The sequence below is a fragment of the Olea europaea genome, unplaced genomic scaffold, assembly GCF_002742605.1.
Source record: "Olea europaea var. sylvestris unplaced genomic scaffold, O_europaea_v1 scaffold1929, whole genome shotgun sequence".
Taxonomy (NCBI): Eukaryota; Viridiplantae; Streptophyta; class Magnoliopsida; order Lamiales; family Oleaceae; genus Olea; species Olea europaea.
Genome location: NW_019237118.1, coordinates 122,351 through 136,242, shown reverse-complemented (window position 1 = coordinate 136,242; position 13,892 = coordinate 122,351). Strand labels below are relative to the sequence as shown.

The 13,892-nt window shown below is 34.1% G+C and overlaps 2 protein-coding genes across 2 annotated transcripts; both read left to right on the top strand.

Moving 5' to 3' along the window:
• The first annotated feature begins 793 nt into the window (after positions 1 to 793).
• LOC111379076 (alpha-(1,4)-fucosyltransferase-like) lies at positions 794 to 4,864 on the top strand. Its single transcript, XM_023002400.1, has 3 exons — positions 794 to 1,414; positions 3,515 to 3,688; positions 4,098 to 4,864. Exons 1-3 carry the CDS (start codon positions 932 to 934, stop codon positions 4,665 to 4,667), a joined length of 1,227 nt encoding a protein of 408 aa, XP_022858168.1. The 5' UTR covers positions 794 to 931; the 3' UTR covers positions 4,668 to 4,864.
• A 7,558-nt stretch (positions 4,865 to 12,422) lies between these two features.
• LOC111379084 (protein phosphatase 1 regulatory subunit INH3) lies at positions 12,423 to 13,185 on the top strand. Its single transcript, XM_023002414.1, has one exon. It carries the CDS (start codon positions 12,625 to 12,627, stop codon positions 12,997 to 12,999), a length of 375 nt encoding a protein of 124 aa, XP_022858182.1. The 5' UTR covers positions 12,423 to 12,624; the 3' UTR covers positions 13,000 to 13,185.
• The last annotated feature ends 707 nt before the right edge of the window (positions 13,186 to 13,892 follow it).

Here is a 13,892-nt window from a genome sequence, read left to right as displayed (position 1 = left end):
CTATCGCCCTACTTTTCTTAATTCCTTTACGTAAAATGTATAAAAATATATATTTTCTATATTTCATCGAAACTCATTTCGAGAATTATATTATAGACATATCGAATGATTTAAATGAATATCGAAAATAGTTAAACAAACATCAAACGCGTAAATGAAGAGGAAGGGAAAATAGCGAATTTTGACCTCGAAAACGATGTCCACCCAGCCTAGCGAGGTGGCCACGACGTGTGCGTCGAAAAGAACTTTCCGAATTGGGGTCATGGGCACGATTCTGACAAATTTTTTTTTTTAAAAACTTTATCAAATAGCCCATTACATTAAATCAGTGTTTGATGTAGATTAAATAGTTGATTAAAATTATATAAAAGTTAACAAAATTTTAACCACATTTTATAGAATTCATTAGTTTTATCATCATTTCGACAATATATTTCCGCAAATTTATCAAAATTAATTAAAAATCTACACCAAACACGGAGTAAGTGTATTTAAGCTAGCCGAAAATGATATATTTTCAATTTTGACTAATAAAAAATATTTATTTTTAATTTACTTATTTACTATAAGCCCTTGTTTGAGCCCCATTTTTGGGAAGAAAATAAATTTTTGAATAGTGTATTGATGGGAAATGTGTGGTAAAAAAATAAGGAAAAGTTTTTGATTTGCGTATAATATTATTTTATTAAAAAATATGTGACTAAAATAATGTCAAATTACTATTTAAAAATGTATTTTGGTTGAAAAATGGGAATCAAACAAGTTAAGTAATTTCTTCAAGATTAGCCGAACATGCACCACTTCTTGAAACAAGAAGAACCAGCAGATTGTAACGGGCAAGTTCAATTTGCAGATTACAAAAATCTCTCTCTTCTCCCCAGTGACATAGAGAAGAGGAATTGAGAGGTAATTCGAAAGAGCTCCCTAATTTATGATGCAATTAATCCCTATTAAAACTTTTGCAATCACACTAATGTTGGGATTCACACTTGTAATTCTCTTCCTAACAGATTTTATCGAATTCCCATCTGCCAATTCTGCAATCTCACCACCCAAAAATTCACTATTAACAACCCTTTCATCAAAATCCACGGCCCCAGACCCATTTAGGGATCTGTTTAAAGCGTACAGGAAGTGGGATTCTCAAGTCGGTTGTGATCGATTCAGAGAAAAGCACAAAGAGGGTTTGGGAAATGGGTCAATGTCCTTGCAAGATTTTGAGGGCGAATATCAGTGTAGTAAGTTGAAGATGAAGCATGTAAGTGTTTTGGTCAAAGGGTGGACTTGGATTCCTGATAATTTGGATAATTTGTATAGCTGTAGATGTGGGTTGAGCTGTTTGTGGACCAAATCTTCTGTTCTTGCTGATAAACCTGATGCCCTTCTGTTTGAGACCACGACTCCTCCTCTTCAGGTACCCTCTTACCGCATGTTTGGCCGTGCTTAAAAGCTGGTGGAGAAAAGTAGCTAAGAAAGCCTTCTTTAAGCACCGGCCAACATCTTGTTAGCCAGTGTCAACTCAATTACAACATGTTTGCTAATGTGAATTAAACTGGATTGTATTAAGGAAGAAAATAGATTTTAAAATTCTATCCTTCATATTGTCTTGTAAGGTCATATAGTGTTTATAAAGTGTGCACTTACTGTTTCTCTGAGTAATTTTTAGTGTTTTTGATTCGTGAATTTTGTATTGCGCTTCATTATTTGACTAGTATTGCCAAAGAAATGTATAGTTGATGTGTCTTTCGATTATAGTCCTTGTATTTTGATCTGGCTGTATGGAAACTGCCCTGGCATTAATGATTCCCCCTCAAATCGTCTCGACCTGATATGAAAATGGCATATTATACTTGGAATTTAGAATAATAGCCTAGATTTTTTTCCCAAAATTGAAAGTCCAATCACCATCTGGATACAATGTTTTGCAATAGGAATTGAAGATATAGAAAAATTGATGGAACTTTACACTAATAAATTTTCAAAGGAATTATAGCGTCTCTTCCATTCTGATGTGCATATCTGTCTAAGATCCCCAATAGTCTAAATTTTCTTCGAATGAGATGAGTTTGCATAAATTTTGCTTGTATGTTTTCAACTGGAAAGTGAAAAAATTAAAGAAAAACACTTGCCTAAAAAAGAATAAAGAAAATGAACCTTGACAAGAGGAATGTATCAAATGTACAGCTTTGCCTCTTTCTGCTATTGTGCATGGAAAGAAGTGGAGAAGCCCTCGTTTTTTTCCAATTAAATAGCAGTAGAAAGATTTGTAATGCGTTCTTTATATAGTACCCTAACACAAAAGAGATCATCTGATACTTACTCAGAGAATATGGAAGATATTGTGATTTTTTTGCTCTAAGTTGATCTTTAGATCTCAAACAAAGTTAAAACTAGTTTCCTATTAGAAAATGAGAAGGGCACAATTACAGACTTGCTTCTGTTTCTTCTCTCACTGATATTCATTTGACTTCCGTTACAGGAATTAGTGTCTGCCTTGCCACGTGGCATCTCAATTGAAGTGGATAGATGATTCCATCACAACTGTGATATCTATAGAGGGAAAAGGAAACGTGCACCAGCAAAAATAATAAAATATTCTGCTAATTGAAATAGACAAGGATGCCTATCTGGAACAAATCATTGTCTGTGTCTTAGCAAATTATGTGGCCTCTTATACCTGCTGATTTTGCACGTTGGCTTACAGAAAAATGTATTTCTAGAATGAACACGACAGTTTTAAAATACTTCAAAGACTAATTAAGTCAAGTTTTGAGTTTTGGTATTCTGTTTTGTTAACATACTCATATTATGTCGGACCGGTTATTGACAATCAATGTCCATCTGTGACTTGACTCTTCTAAAGTTCAGTTTCTCTTTCCTGAATTTGCTTATTTTGGACAAAAAGTCTGTCATCAAAGGAACACAAACCAGAGATTATATTTAAATATTATTACGAGCTCATATCTATGACTGTTCATGTTAGTTGAGCATAGAGGATACAGCTTCCTGTTTTTTGGTTGGCATTTTCTGCCTAAAGAGCTTTCTGTCTGATTTATTTAAACTCCTTTGTTATTAGCTTTGGCCTTCATTTTAGTGTCTACGTTGAGAGGCTTAGCCCCTGTTTGATTTCCATTGTTTCAAAACTCATTTTTAACCACACATTCTTACAATGAAATGTTTTGTACGTGAACCCAAAACTTTTTCTTACTTTTTAACCATACATTTTCCAAAAATTCACTATTACAGAACTCATTTCGATGAAATAATGGGTATCAAAAGTGGCTTAATTTAGTCTGGAGCATGCTTCATATTTTTGGCAGACATTTTATGTACTTAAATAAAAAACAAGATTATTTTCGAAACCAACCTTGTATGCATTGTAAAGTTATTTCTTTATGGTGCAAAGTAAAAATAGAATCATCAATTTTGTGGTTCACCATTTGCAAGTTTCAGTTTGTTCAATATCCGTACACGTCATTTTTCTTTTAGCATCCTCACCATCATTTCTTGTCAGAGGAGTGATGGTGATCCACTTCGTGTATACATGGATCTGGAAGCCAGCAGGAAGAGATCAGGCTGCGAGGACATTTTTATTAGTTATCATGCTAAAGATGATGTCCAGTCAACATATGCCGGAGCACTCTTCCACAACAACCGAAATTATCATTTATCTTACACCAAGAACAATGTAAGTGTTCCAAATAAACTTTTGATGTTTGATATTTGTGATTACATGACTTTCCTTCTATTGAAGGGAAAGTTGCTGCCACCGTCCCCAGTCTTTATCCTCTTACATTCTTAAGTTTTTTGGCAGTGTAAGTACTCAGCCTTACATTTATTGGCACCAGTAATGCCTAACGAGAATTTCTGTCAAAAAATCAATTAAACTGGTGTAAGAATACATAAAGAAAAGAAAAGAAAATAATTGTAAAAACAAATAAACAAGAAGCATCATCTTCCTCAATTCCGCTTTAGCTCCCACTCTACACCCTTGCAACTTATTTATGATTACCTTTCTTTTAGTTTATATAATTAGTCCATGTAGGAATATAGATTTTTGTGGTGGATATTAAAATTGGATTGTTTTCTGTGTTTAGGATACTCTTGTTTATTGGTCCTCATCACGTTGTCTTCCTCGAAGAAACCAACTTGCCAAAACCCTACTCAAATTGTTACCGCACCACTCATTTGGCAAATGCTTGAACAATGTTGGAGGAGTCAACCAGGCACTGTCCCTCTATCCCGACTGTGTGAAGGACAGCAATGAAGAACCTAAATGGTGGGATCATATACATTGTGCCATGTCCCATTATAAGTTTGTGCTTGCAATTGAAAACACAGCGACGGAGAGTTATGTGACAGAAAAATTATTTTACGCTCTTGACTCTGGAGCAGTTCCCATATATTTTGGCGCCCCTAATGTTTGGGACTTTGTACCTCCACATTCGATCATAGATGGGACAAAATTCTCTTCCGTGAAGGAACTGGCTTCTTTTGTCAAGGCCTTAGCTAATGATCCTGTTGCTTATGCGGAGTATCATGCATGGAGGAGATGCGGCGTTTTAGGTAATTTTGGGAAGACCCGTGCAACTAGCCTTGACACATTACCCTGCAGACTATGTGAGATTGTGAGTAGAAAAAACGGGAGGAATGCACGAGTACGGTAAAAACTAGGTGGGTTTTTATGGGTAGTTTTGATGCGAGGATCATGCTACTTAATAGCTGATTTAGTTTCTCATTGTAATGTTAGTGTATATACTATCTGAAAATTGTGATGTTGTAGAAATCTGAAAATTGTGATGATGTAGAAACTAGAAAGAGTTGAAATGAGAAATAAATTACATGGATATTTTGCTTGTTTTCATTTCTGCATCATCTTTGCTGGTCCAATTCTGGTGAGATATGGTACTGAAATTTGTTTAGTTGTGATGTGAAGATTGCCTTTTGAAGATATCAAAAGGCTAGAATTTTGGTAGATTTTGATAAAAGTTGATAAATTATGTGGTTGAAAAATTAATAAAAATTGTGGATTTCATGAAATGTGTGGTTGAAAATGAGGTTTAGAAAATGGGGATCAAATTTGAACTTAATATCGTTTAATTTATCATACCATATATCGTTTGTGAAAAAAGTCGTATCTTAGTAGGGTTTTATTTATTTCCTTATTAAAATGAAAAATATGATCGTTATCTATCACATCAAGTTACCATATTTGACTTTTTATCTCTTGTATGGAGCCCATAACGACTATATTTTTCATTTTCATTTTTACAATAATGTGGCTCAAACGGAAGCTTAATTTATGTTTACGACCAGATAGATGCTTGGTTGCCCACTATCCTGGTTTCCCGAATAAGTTTTGCTCTTGACATGGTATGTTCCAAGATAGTTGGGAGTATATCATATACACGAACTTTATATTTATTTGTTTATTATAAGGATTTGATTGCCTTGAAATCTTCGGATAAATACTATATACATCAAACTTGATGTTGGATATGAAATTCACGATCTCAATTTATAAAACCTTCCCAAGATATGACTTTTTCCACAAACGATATATGGTATAATAAATGAAACGATATTAAGTCAATGATCTCAATTTATAAAATTAAAACTTACTTGATTCGTAGGGTATATTGAAAATAGAGTGACAAGAATGAAATCCATGCAATCACAATTTTATTGATAATAAAATTAAATTTTATAGGACTACCCGATATATATTGTGCTCCATGAAGCTTCTTTGTTTTACCAAAGTTTAGCATTCAATAAAATGTTTTCTTCATGATATATGTGATGCACTGTTACAGCAGCACCCTCAATACCCTTTCTGTTGAATATTTGTTTAAAATCAATGGAATGATAATTGACTAATTGTTGAGCTCAATTTTAGAAATAGTAGAGAATCAAAAGAAATTAAAAAATGAAAAATTTGATTTTTTGCATATGCGTATGCACAGGCTTATTTTTGTGCGTATGCGAGATGTATTTTGGCAAAATTAGAATTAAATTTTGCTTCTACTATGTGTACGCACGGTTTATACTATGCGTACGTATAGTGTTAAAAAATAGTCGTTGGCTGATTTTTCAATTTGAAACGTGGAAGTCGTTTTGGATTAAAAGTTGCCACTTTTCATTTTGTTTTGACACCATTTTGTGATGCATTGATTGAGACCTATAAATAGGTGATGAATGATCAATACAAATATTATTAGAATTATTGAAAACATCTTGAGACCCATATATCATTCCATATTGAATCAAACTATTGATTTACATTCATATTCAAGATTTTCCTTTGTGTTCTTAAAGTTTTGGAGGATTGCACTTGATCTTTGATGTTAAATCCTTTACAAGGATTGATATAATCCTACAAATCATTTGTCAAAACCCTTAAGCATCTCATTCAATCTCGAGAGGGGGCAAATATAGTTTAGGGACAACGATCCCGTGTTCAAGCCTCAAATTCGTTATTGACGTATTTCGTGGTTTTTATTCATTTTGTTTCTATATTTTTGTTGTTGTTTCTTCTCCAACTCATTATTTTCCAACAATCTCAAACTATATTTTGCGATGGAGAATGATACAATTATGGCAACCATCAAACTCATGAATCAAGATTTGGTTAGATTGGATCGTTTTGACGGGACTGACTTCACGCGGTGGCAAGACAAGTTGAAATTCCTCCGAAAGGCGTTGAAAATTTTTTACATTCTTGATCCAGATTTGGCGACTTTGCTGGAACCAACGAATGGAGAATCCGAAGCAATCAAGACCGAGAGACAAAAACGCCAAGAAGATGAATTGATTTGCCGTGGCCACATCTTGAATGCATTGTCGGATCGTTTGTATGATCTATACACCAATACAACTTCAGCGAAAGAAATCTGGGAAGCATTGAAAAGTAAGTACAAGGCGGAAGAAGAAGGTACAAAGAAATTTTTGATTTCTAAGTATTTTGATTTTAAATTCTTAGAAAATATCTCTCTTCTTCCCTAAGTGCATGAGTTGCAAGTGATTGTCAACAAATTAAAGGCGGTAAAAATTGATATACCGAAGACCTTTCAAGTGGGGGCTATAATTGCCAAACTTCCCGGAACTTGGAAAGGATACCGGAAGAAGATCATGCATAGTTCCGAAAATTATTCTTTGGAACAATTGTAAAAGCATCTTCAAATCGAAGAGGAGTCGAGAATACGTGATAAAACTGAAAAATCTCATGAGGGCTGTTCTAAAGCAAATGCTGTGGAAAAAATAGAACCCCCGGCAAAATTCAACAAAAGGAAGCATTCTAGGAACTTTAACAAGTCCAAGAAGAAGACAAAAGGAGGTTGTTTTGTGTGTGGAAAATCTGGTCACTATGCCAATGATTGTAGGCACCGAAAACAAAACAACTTCGAGGTCAAAGTGAATTCCATCCAAGATGATAAAATTGTGGCCACCATAAGTGAAATAAACGCAATCAAAGGAAATGTTCCCGGGTGGTGGTATGATACTTGTGCTACGGTACATGTATCATATGATAAATCTTTATTCAAAACTTATCAAGAAGTGGATGGAGAACAAGAGATTCAAATAAGTAATGAGATGCGGTCCAAGGTGTTTGGAAAAGGAAGTGTAGACATTATCTTCACTTCTGGGAAAAACGTTACTCTAACTAATGTATTACATTTCCGGATGTGAATAGGAACCTAGTTAGTGGCAATCTCTTGGGAAAATCGGGCATCAAATGTGTTTATGAGTCCGGCAAACTTATATTATCCCTTAATGGAAAATTTGTTGGAAAAGGCTATTCGTGTGAAGGAATGGTCAAATTATGTACCGTTGACAATGAAATGAATAAAAGTAATTTTTTTTATACTGTGAATTTATTTTTATTATGACATGCTAGATTATGTCATATTGGTAGAAATACAATGGAACGCATGAAAAAATATGACTTGATCTCATATGATGAAAATGATGAACATAAATGTAAAATATGTGTAGAATCTAAAATGATTAAAAAAATCATATCAAAGTGTTAAGAGAACCTCTTGTATTTTAGAATTAATTCATATGTTTATTTGATAAAACATAAAAGTGAAGTCTTTGACATGTTTAAGACATACAAGAATGAGGTTGAAAATTATCTAGGAAATAAAATTAAAATTTTAAGGAGTTATAGAGGTGGTGAATATTTTTTCAATAATCAACATGAAATTATTCATTAATGTTCTGCATCTAGGACATCCGAACAAAACAGCTTGACTGAAAGAAAAAATAGAACATTTGTAGAAATGATAAATGTCATGCTTATTCATGCTAAGTTGCCATTTAACTTGTGGGGGGTAAAACTTTATTAAGTGCATGTAGAATACTTAATAGGATTCCTTAAAAATATATTAAGGTTTCTCCTTATGAATTATGAAAAGGAAGAAAACCGAACATTGGATACTTCAAAGTGTGGGGGTGTCTTGCCTATTGCAAGAACACGAATCCTAATAGGACCAAATTGGGTCCAAGAGGTATTAAAAGTGCCTTTGTTGGATATGCAAACAATAGCAAATCTTATAGATTACTAAATTTGGAGTCCAATGTGATTATCGAATCCAACGACGTGGAGTTCTTTGAGGATTCGTTATCTCCGGATAATGAATTGAGAAAAAATCTTGAAAATATCCCTAACTCAAGTGAAACATATGATGAAATATCTTCTAAAGATGTTGATGAGTCTAGTAAACCACGAAGAAGCAAGAGAACTTGAGTTGAGAAGTTTTTGGGACTGGATGAAATTGATTCTCAACTTATCTCCTTTTACTTAATACAGGGAAATGAGTTGAATGTTGTAAGAACAAATCCTTTTGTTCTACAAGTAGAAACCGACCCTAAGACTTATAAAGAAGCTATGGCTTCCATGATAGCACATTTTGGAAAGATGCAATTAAGGACGAAATGGATTCAATAATGTCCAATAATACTTGGAAACTTGTTGATTTACCACCGGGATCCAAGTCTATTGGATGCAAATGGGTATTTAAAAGAAAATACAATGTTGATGGATCCTTAAATACCTTCAAGGCTAGATTAGTAGTTAAAAAAATCGACAAAAGGAAGGAATCGACTATTTTGATACTTATGTACTAGTAACTAGAATAATATCGATTAGGCTATTATTCGCTCTAGCTTATATGACTTGCATGTTCATCAAGTGGATGTCAAAACGAAATTTCTAAACGGAGATCTCGATGACGAGGTCTATATGGAACAACTCGAAGGGTTTGCCCTACCTAGAAATGAACATAAAGTGTGCAAGTTGGTGAAATCTTTATATGGTTTGAAGCAAGCACCAAAGAAATGGCATGAGAAGTTTGACTTAACAATAATATCATTCGGGTTTAAACATAATAACGTTGATAAATGTTTATATTCTAAAATTTGTGATGATTATATGACATTTATATGCTTGTATGTTGACGACATGTTGATTCTGAGTAATCACATGGACGGAATAGAAGAAACAAAATGGTTTCTTTCTTCCACATTCAAAATGAAGGATCTTGGACAAGTGGATATCATTTTAGGTATCAAAGTCACAAAGACTAGTGGGGATTACTATCTAAGTCAATCACATTATATTGAGAATGTGATAAATAAGATCAAACATTTGAACATAAAGGAATGTAGTACCCCGATTGATCCAAGTTCAAAACTAATAAAGAATGATGGAAAGACGATTGCTCAATTGGAATATGCAAGTGCTATAGGGAGTCTTATGTATACTGTTCAGTGCACAAGAACGGATATAACTTATGCAATAAGTAACCTTAGTAGGTTTACTAGCAATTCGAGTAATGATCATTGGAAAGCTATAACCTTAGTAGGTTTACTAGCAATTCGAGTAATGATCATTGGAAAGCTATTGTTAGAGTTCTTGGATACTTAAAGAAATCTAAGAACTTTAACCTACAATATACTAAATTTTCGGCGATATTGCAAAGATTTACTGATGCTAGTTGGATATCTAGCACAAGTGAAAGTAAATCCACTTTGGGTTAGGTATTCACTATTGGAGGAGGTGCTGTTTCTTGGAAATCAAAGAAACAAACATGTATAACACATTTGACCATGGAATCTGAATTTGTAGCTTTATCGGATAACGGGAAAGAGGTTGAGTGGCTTAATGATCTCTTATATGAGATACCTTTGGGATCGAAGAATATCTCTTCAATACCTATCATGTGTGATAATCAAACGACTTTAGCAAATGCATATACCGAGGTATACAATGGAAAGTATAGACATATGAGTCTAAAATATGACTACATAAGGAAATTAATCAAAGATGGAATAATTTCCCTAAATTATGTAAGGTAAATTGAGAATTTAGCGGATCCTTTAACTAAAGTACTAAATAGAGATTTAGTGGCGTCTACTTCAAGTAAGATGGGGTTAAAACTCCTTAATTAAAAAGGTCCACCAATGACGGCAACCCTACCTGTCATTACTCAAAAGGTAATCCACGGGTTCAAAGGGTAACAACAAGTCATTCGATATGTGGATAGTTGCAGCATTATTCAAATCCGCAATGACCATATCCTAATTAAATAATGCTGGTTGTTACTGAAGTGAGGGTTGAGCTTAAAGTTCTTAATGAAGTTCAGCGCTAAAACACAAGTACATCTAAAAGTAACAAAGGTACTGGAAGAACTTCACCTAGACTAATTTCGAGGTGGTGCCATCTCTATAGAGAGTTGAAATGTCTCTCTTAAAAGTTTATCGAATAGGATGAGCGCAAGGCCATAAAAGCGCTAAGCGAGTTGAGAAACTTGAGAACACGTGATACTTATGTGTGTGTTTTTACTGGTATTGTCACAAGGAATAATTGATTCAAAGTTTCCATGCTACCTCTAATTCCGACTTTACTTTGTTTGAATTACACTATGGTTAGATTCAAATCGAAAGATATCTAATCCTTATGCATAAGTATTGTCTTTTTGAATATGTGATCGAATTGATTTTGAACAAGTGGGGAATTATTGAATATTTGTTCAAAGTCAATGGAATGATAATGGATTAATTGTTGGGCTTAATTGTGGAATTGGTAGAATCAAAAGAAATTAAAAAATGAAAAATTTGATTTTTTGTATATGCGTACACACAGGCTTATTTTTGTGCGTACGCGAGATGTGTTTTGGCAAAATCAGAATTAAATTTTGCTTCTACTATGCTACGTACGGTTTATACTATGCGTACGCATAGTGTTAAAAAATAGCTGTTGGTTGATTTTTCAATTTGAAACTTGGGAGCCGTTTTGGATTAAAAGTTGCCACTTTTCATTTTGTTTTGGCACCATTTCGTGATACATTGATTGAGACCTATAAATAGGTGATAAATGATCAATACAAACATCATTAGAATTATTGAAAATATTTTGAGATCCATATATCATTTCATATTAAATCAAACTATTGATTTACATTCATATTCAAAATCTTCCTTTGTGTTCTTAAAGTTTTGGAGGATTGCACTTGTTCTTTGGTGTTAAATCCTTTACAAGACTTGATATAATCCTACAAATCGTTTGCCAAAATCCTTAAGCATCTCATTTAATCTCGAGAGGAGGCAAATATAGTTTAAGGACAACGATCCCGTGTTCAAGCCTCAAATTCGCTCTTGACGTATTTCGTGATTTCTATTCATTTTGTTTCCATAATTTTGTTGTTGTTTCTTCTCCAACCCATTATTTTCCAACACTTTCAGCATTTTATCTACTCATTACATTTAACCTACTCCAACTGCAAGGCAAGAAGATTTTATGATCATTACATACGTATGATCATTAACGATTCATTTTTTTTTAATCAATAAATTTATATGATAAATGATTATATTTATATTTATAAATTATTTACAAATAGAGGCTTAGATAGGACGATTACCTTAAGTATGAAGATTCGTTGTTATAAATTTTTTTTTAGCCAAAACCACATGTATAGAAGAAATCCTTACAAAAGTTTTCCAGACAATGCATCATCTTATTCAACCTGTTTTTTGTGTTTTTGCGATGGACAAATGAAAAGTCGCCAAATGAAATTGAGTGAACAATTTATTTTAAACATACATATTAATTTGATCAATTTTTATTTGTGGAAAATGTATTATGGAATAGTGATTAATGTTGAAATGTGTGGTTAAAAAATAACGATTTTTTTTATTAACGTGTAATATTATTTTAATGAAGAATGTGTGGTTGAAAATAAGTACTGTATAAAAAATAATGTTGTATTATGGTAGACAAACAAAGCATTAATTAATTTACATGTAAATGAAATGACTTGAAAGTTTCATTTCATAATCTCTATGGTACATTGTATAGTGATGTTAATACGAATCGATCCGCTTAGGTATGATATATCTCAAGGTTAAAGTGGCTAAATCGAGTCTAGAAATTTTGAAATGACATGACTGGCCGGCCGGTCGAACCGTCAGGTCCGAGGTTGGGTGGTCCGGGTGGAGTCTCTGAAACTACTACATTATTAACAACTTCATTGCCAACGAATCTCGTTTGCAACTGTTCCCCGCCCCTATAAAAAACCAATATATTTCCCCCAAATTGAGAAATCAAGAAAACGATCAACAATGGCGAGGGCCGCCTCGAGGCAATTGATACCCTCCACTTCTTCCACCGACACCGCCACCGCCACCGCCACCGCCACCGCCACCACTATCACTACCCTAGAAACCACGTCTTCCTGCAATCAACAACAACCACTGCCAATTACGGAAACCCTAGTTTTGAAATTGAAGCCGCCTAAGAAGAAGGTGTCGTGGAAGGAAGGCACAGTGGACAACGAGTTCATGAACAAGAAGAGATCCAAGAAATGCTGCATTTTCCACAAGGAAAAGCCATTCGACGAGGACGATTCGGATGAGGATGATTATCACAAACATAGTCATGATGCTGGTGATAGGAATTGTTGCCATGGCCATGGGGAGGACACTACAGTGCAGTGATATTGATATTTTCGTTATTTGAAATCTGTAAGTATATTTGGAAATAGTAATGATGACGGGAAGATTATGGCTATTCTCTTTGAGCGTTCCTGTCTCCTTTTCATTTTTGTGTCTTGGAATATGTTTGGAATCTGGAAGGATGATAATTGAACTTCGGAATATAGTAAAGATATATTGATTATTTTTGGGCGTTGTGCGTGAATTTTAAGGCTTCCTTGTAGATGTATCTTTTTGCTTAGTTTTGTTGCTGGCGTCATGGATCTTGTGTGGATCAGAATTAGTGAATTTTGTGGATCTCATTATTGTTAAAAATTATACATGCTCATGCCACATTTAATTCTCCACTGATTATTATTAGTATGTTGAAGTGTTCTGTGAATTTTGGAACTGACTCGAAATATGATGATGAACGGTTGCATTTTAATGGCTATTTTTATCATATGCGTCTATTATTTATATGTTAGGCGTTTTTATCTCGTATACACTTGGTAATTCAACAAATATTTATAGGTGGTGTAGAAGATATAATTGTGTTGTTCCATCTCTGTTTCTTATAAAGCTAACATTGTTTAGGTTAATGCTGTTTTGGTCAGGTTCTCAGTTCATTTATGCTTTCTTAAGAGGTAAATAGCCAAGTTGTGTTCAAAGTACAATCCTATGGTTTAAGTGGGGAGTACTTCCCCGAGATGTACTTTCTGTCGTTGAGTTGTGGATTGAAAGATTCTAAACTGTTTTCCTTTAGTCAAGATTGTTAGAGGCAGCCACCATTTCCAGAGGGGGTTGAAGTTGGGCAGAGGGGGTTGAAGTTGGATATGTTAGGTTTAGGAGTCTTTGCACTGGCGTACGTGTGAGTTAGAAAGAGAGGGGGGGGGGGGGGGGGGCAAGGGGGGGGG

Excerpts from the sequence above, each read along its gene's own strand:
- LOC111379076 (XM_023002400.1), top strand. The coding sequence starts at position 932 with ATGATGCAATTAATCCCTATTAAAACTTTTGCAATCACACTAATGTTG. Across the intron at positions 1,415-3,514 it reads CCACGACTCCTCCTCTTCAG|AGGAGTGATGGTGATCCACT; the intron begins GTACCCTCTTAC and ends ATTTCTTGTCAG. Across the intron at positions 3,689-4,097 it reads TATCTTACACCAAGAACAAT|GATACTCTTGTTTATTGGTC; the intron begins GTAAGTGTTCCA and ends TTCTGTGTTTAG.
- LOC111379084 (XM_023002414.1), top strand. The coding sequence starts at position 12,625 with ATGGCGAGGGCCGCCTCGAGGCAATTGATACCCTCCACTTCTTCCACC.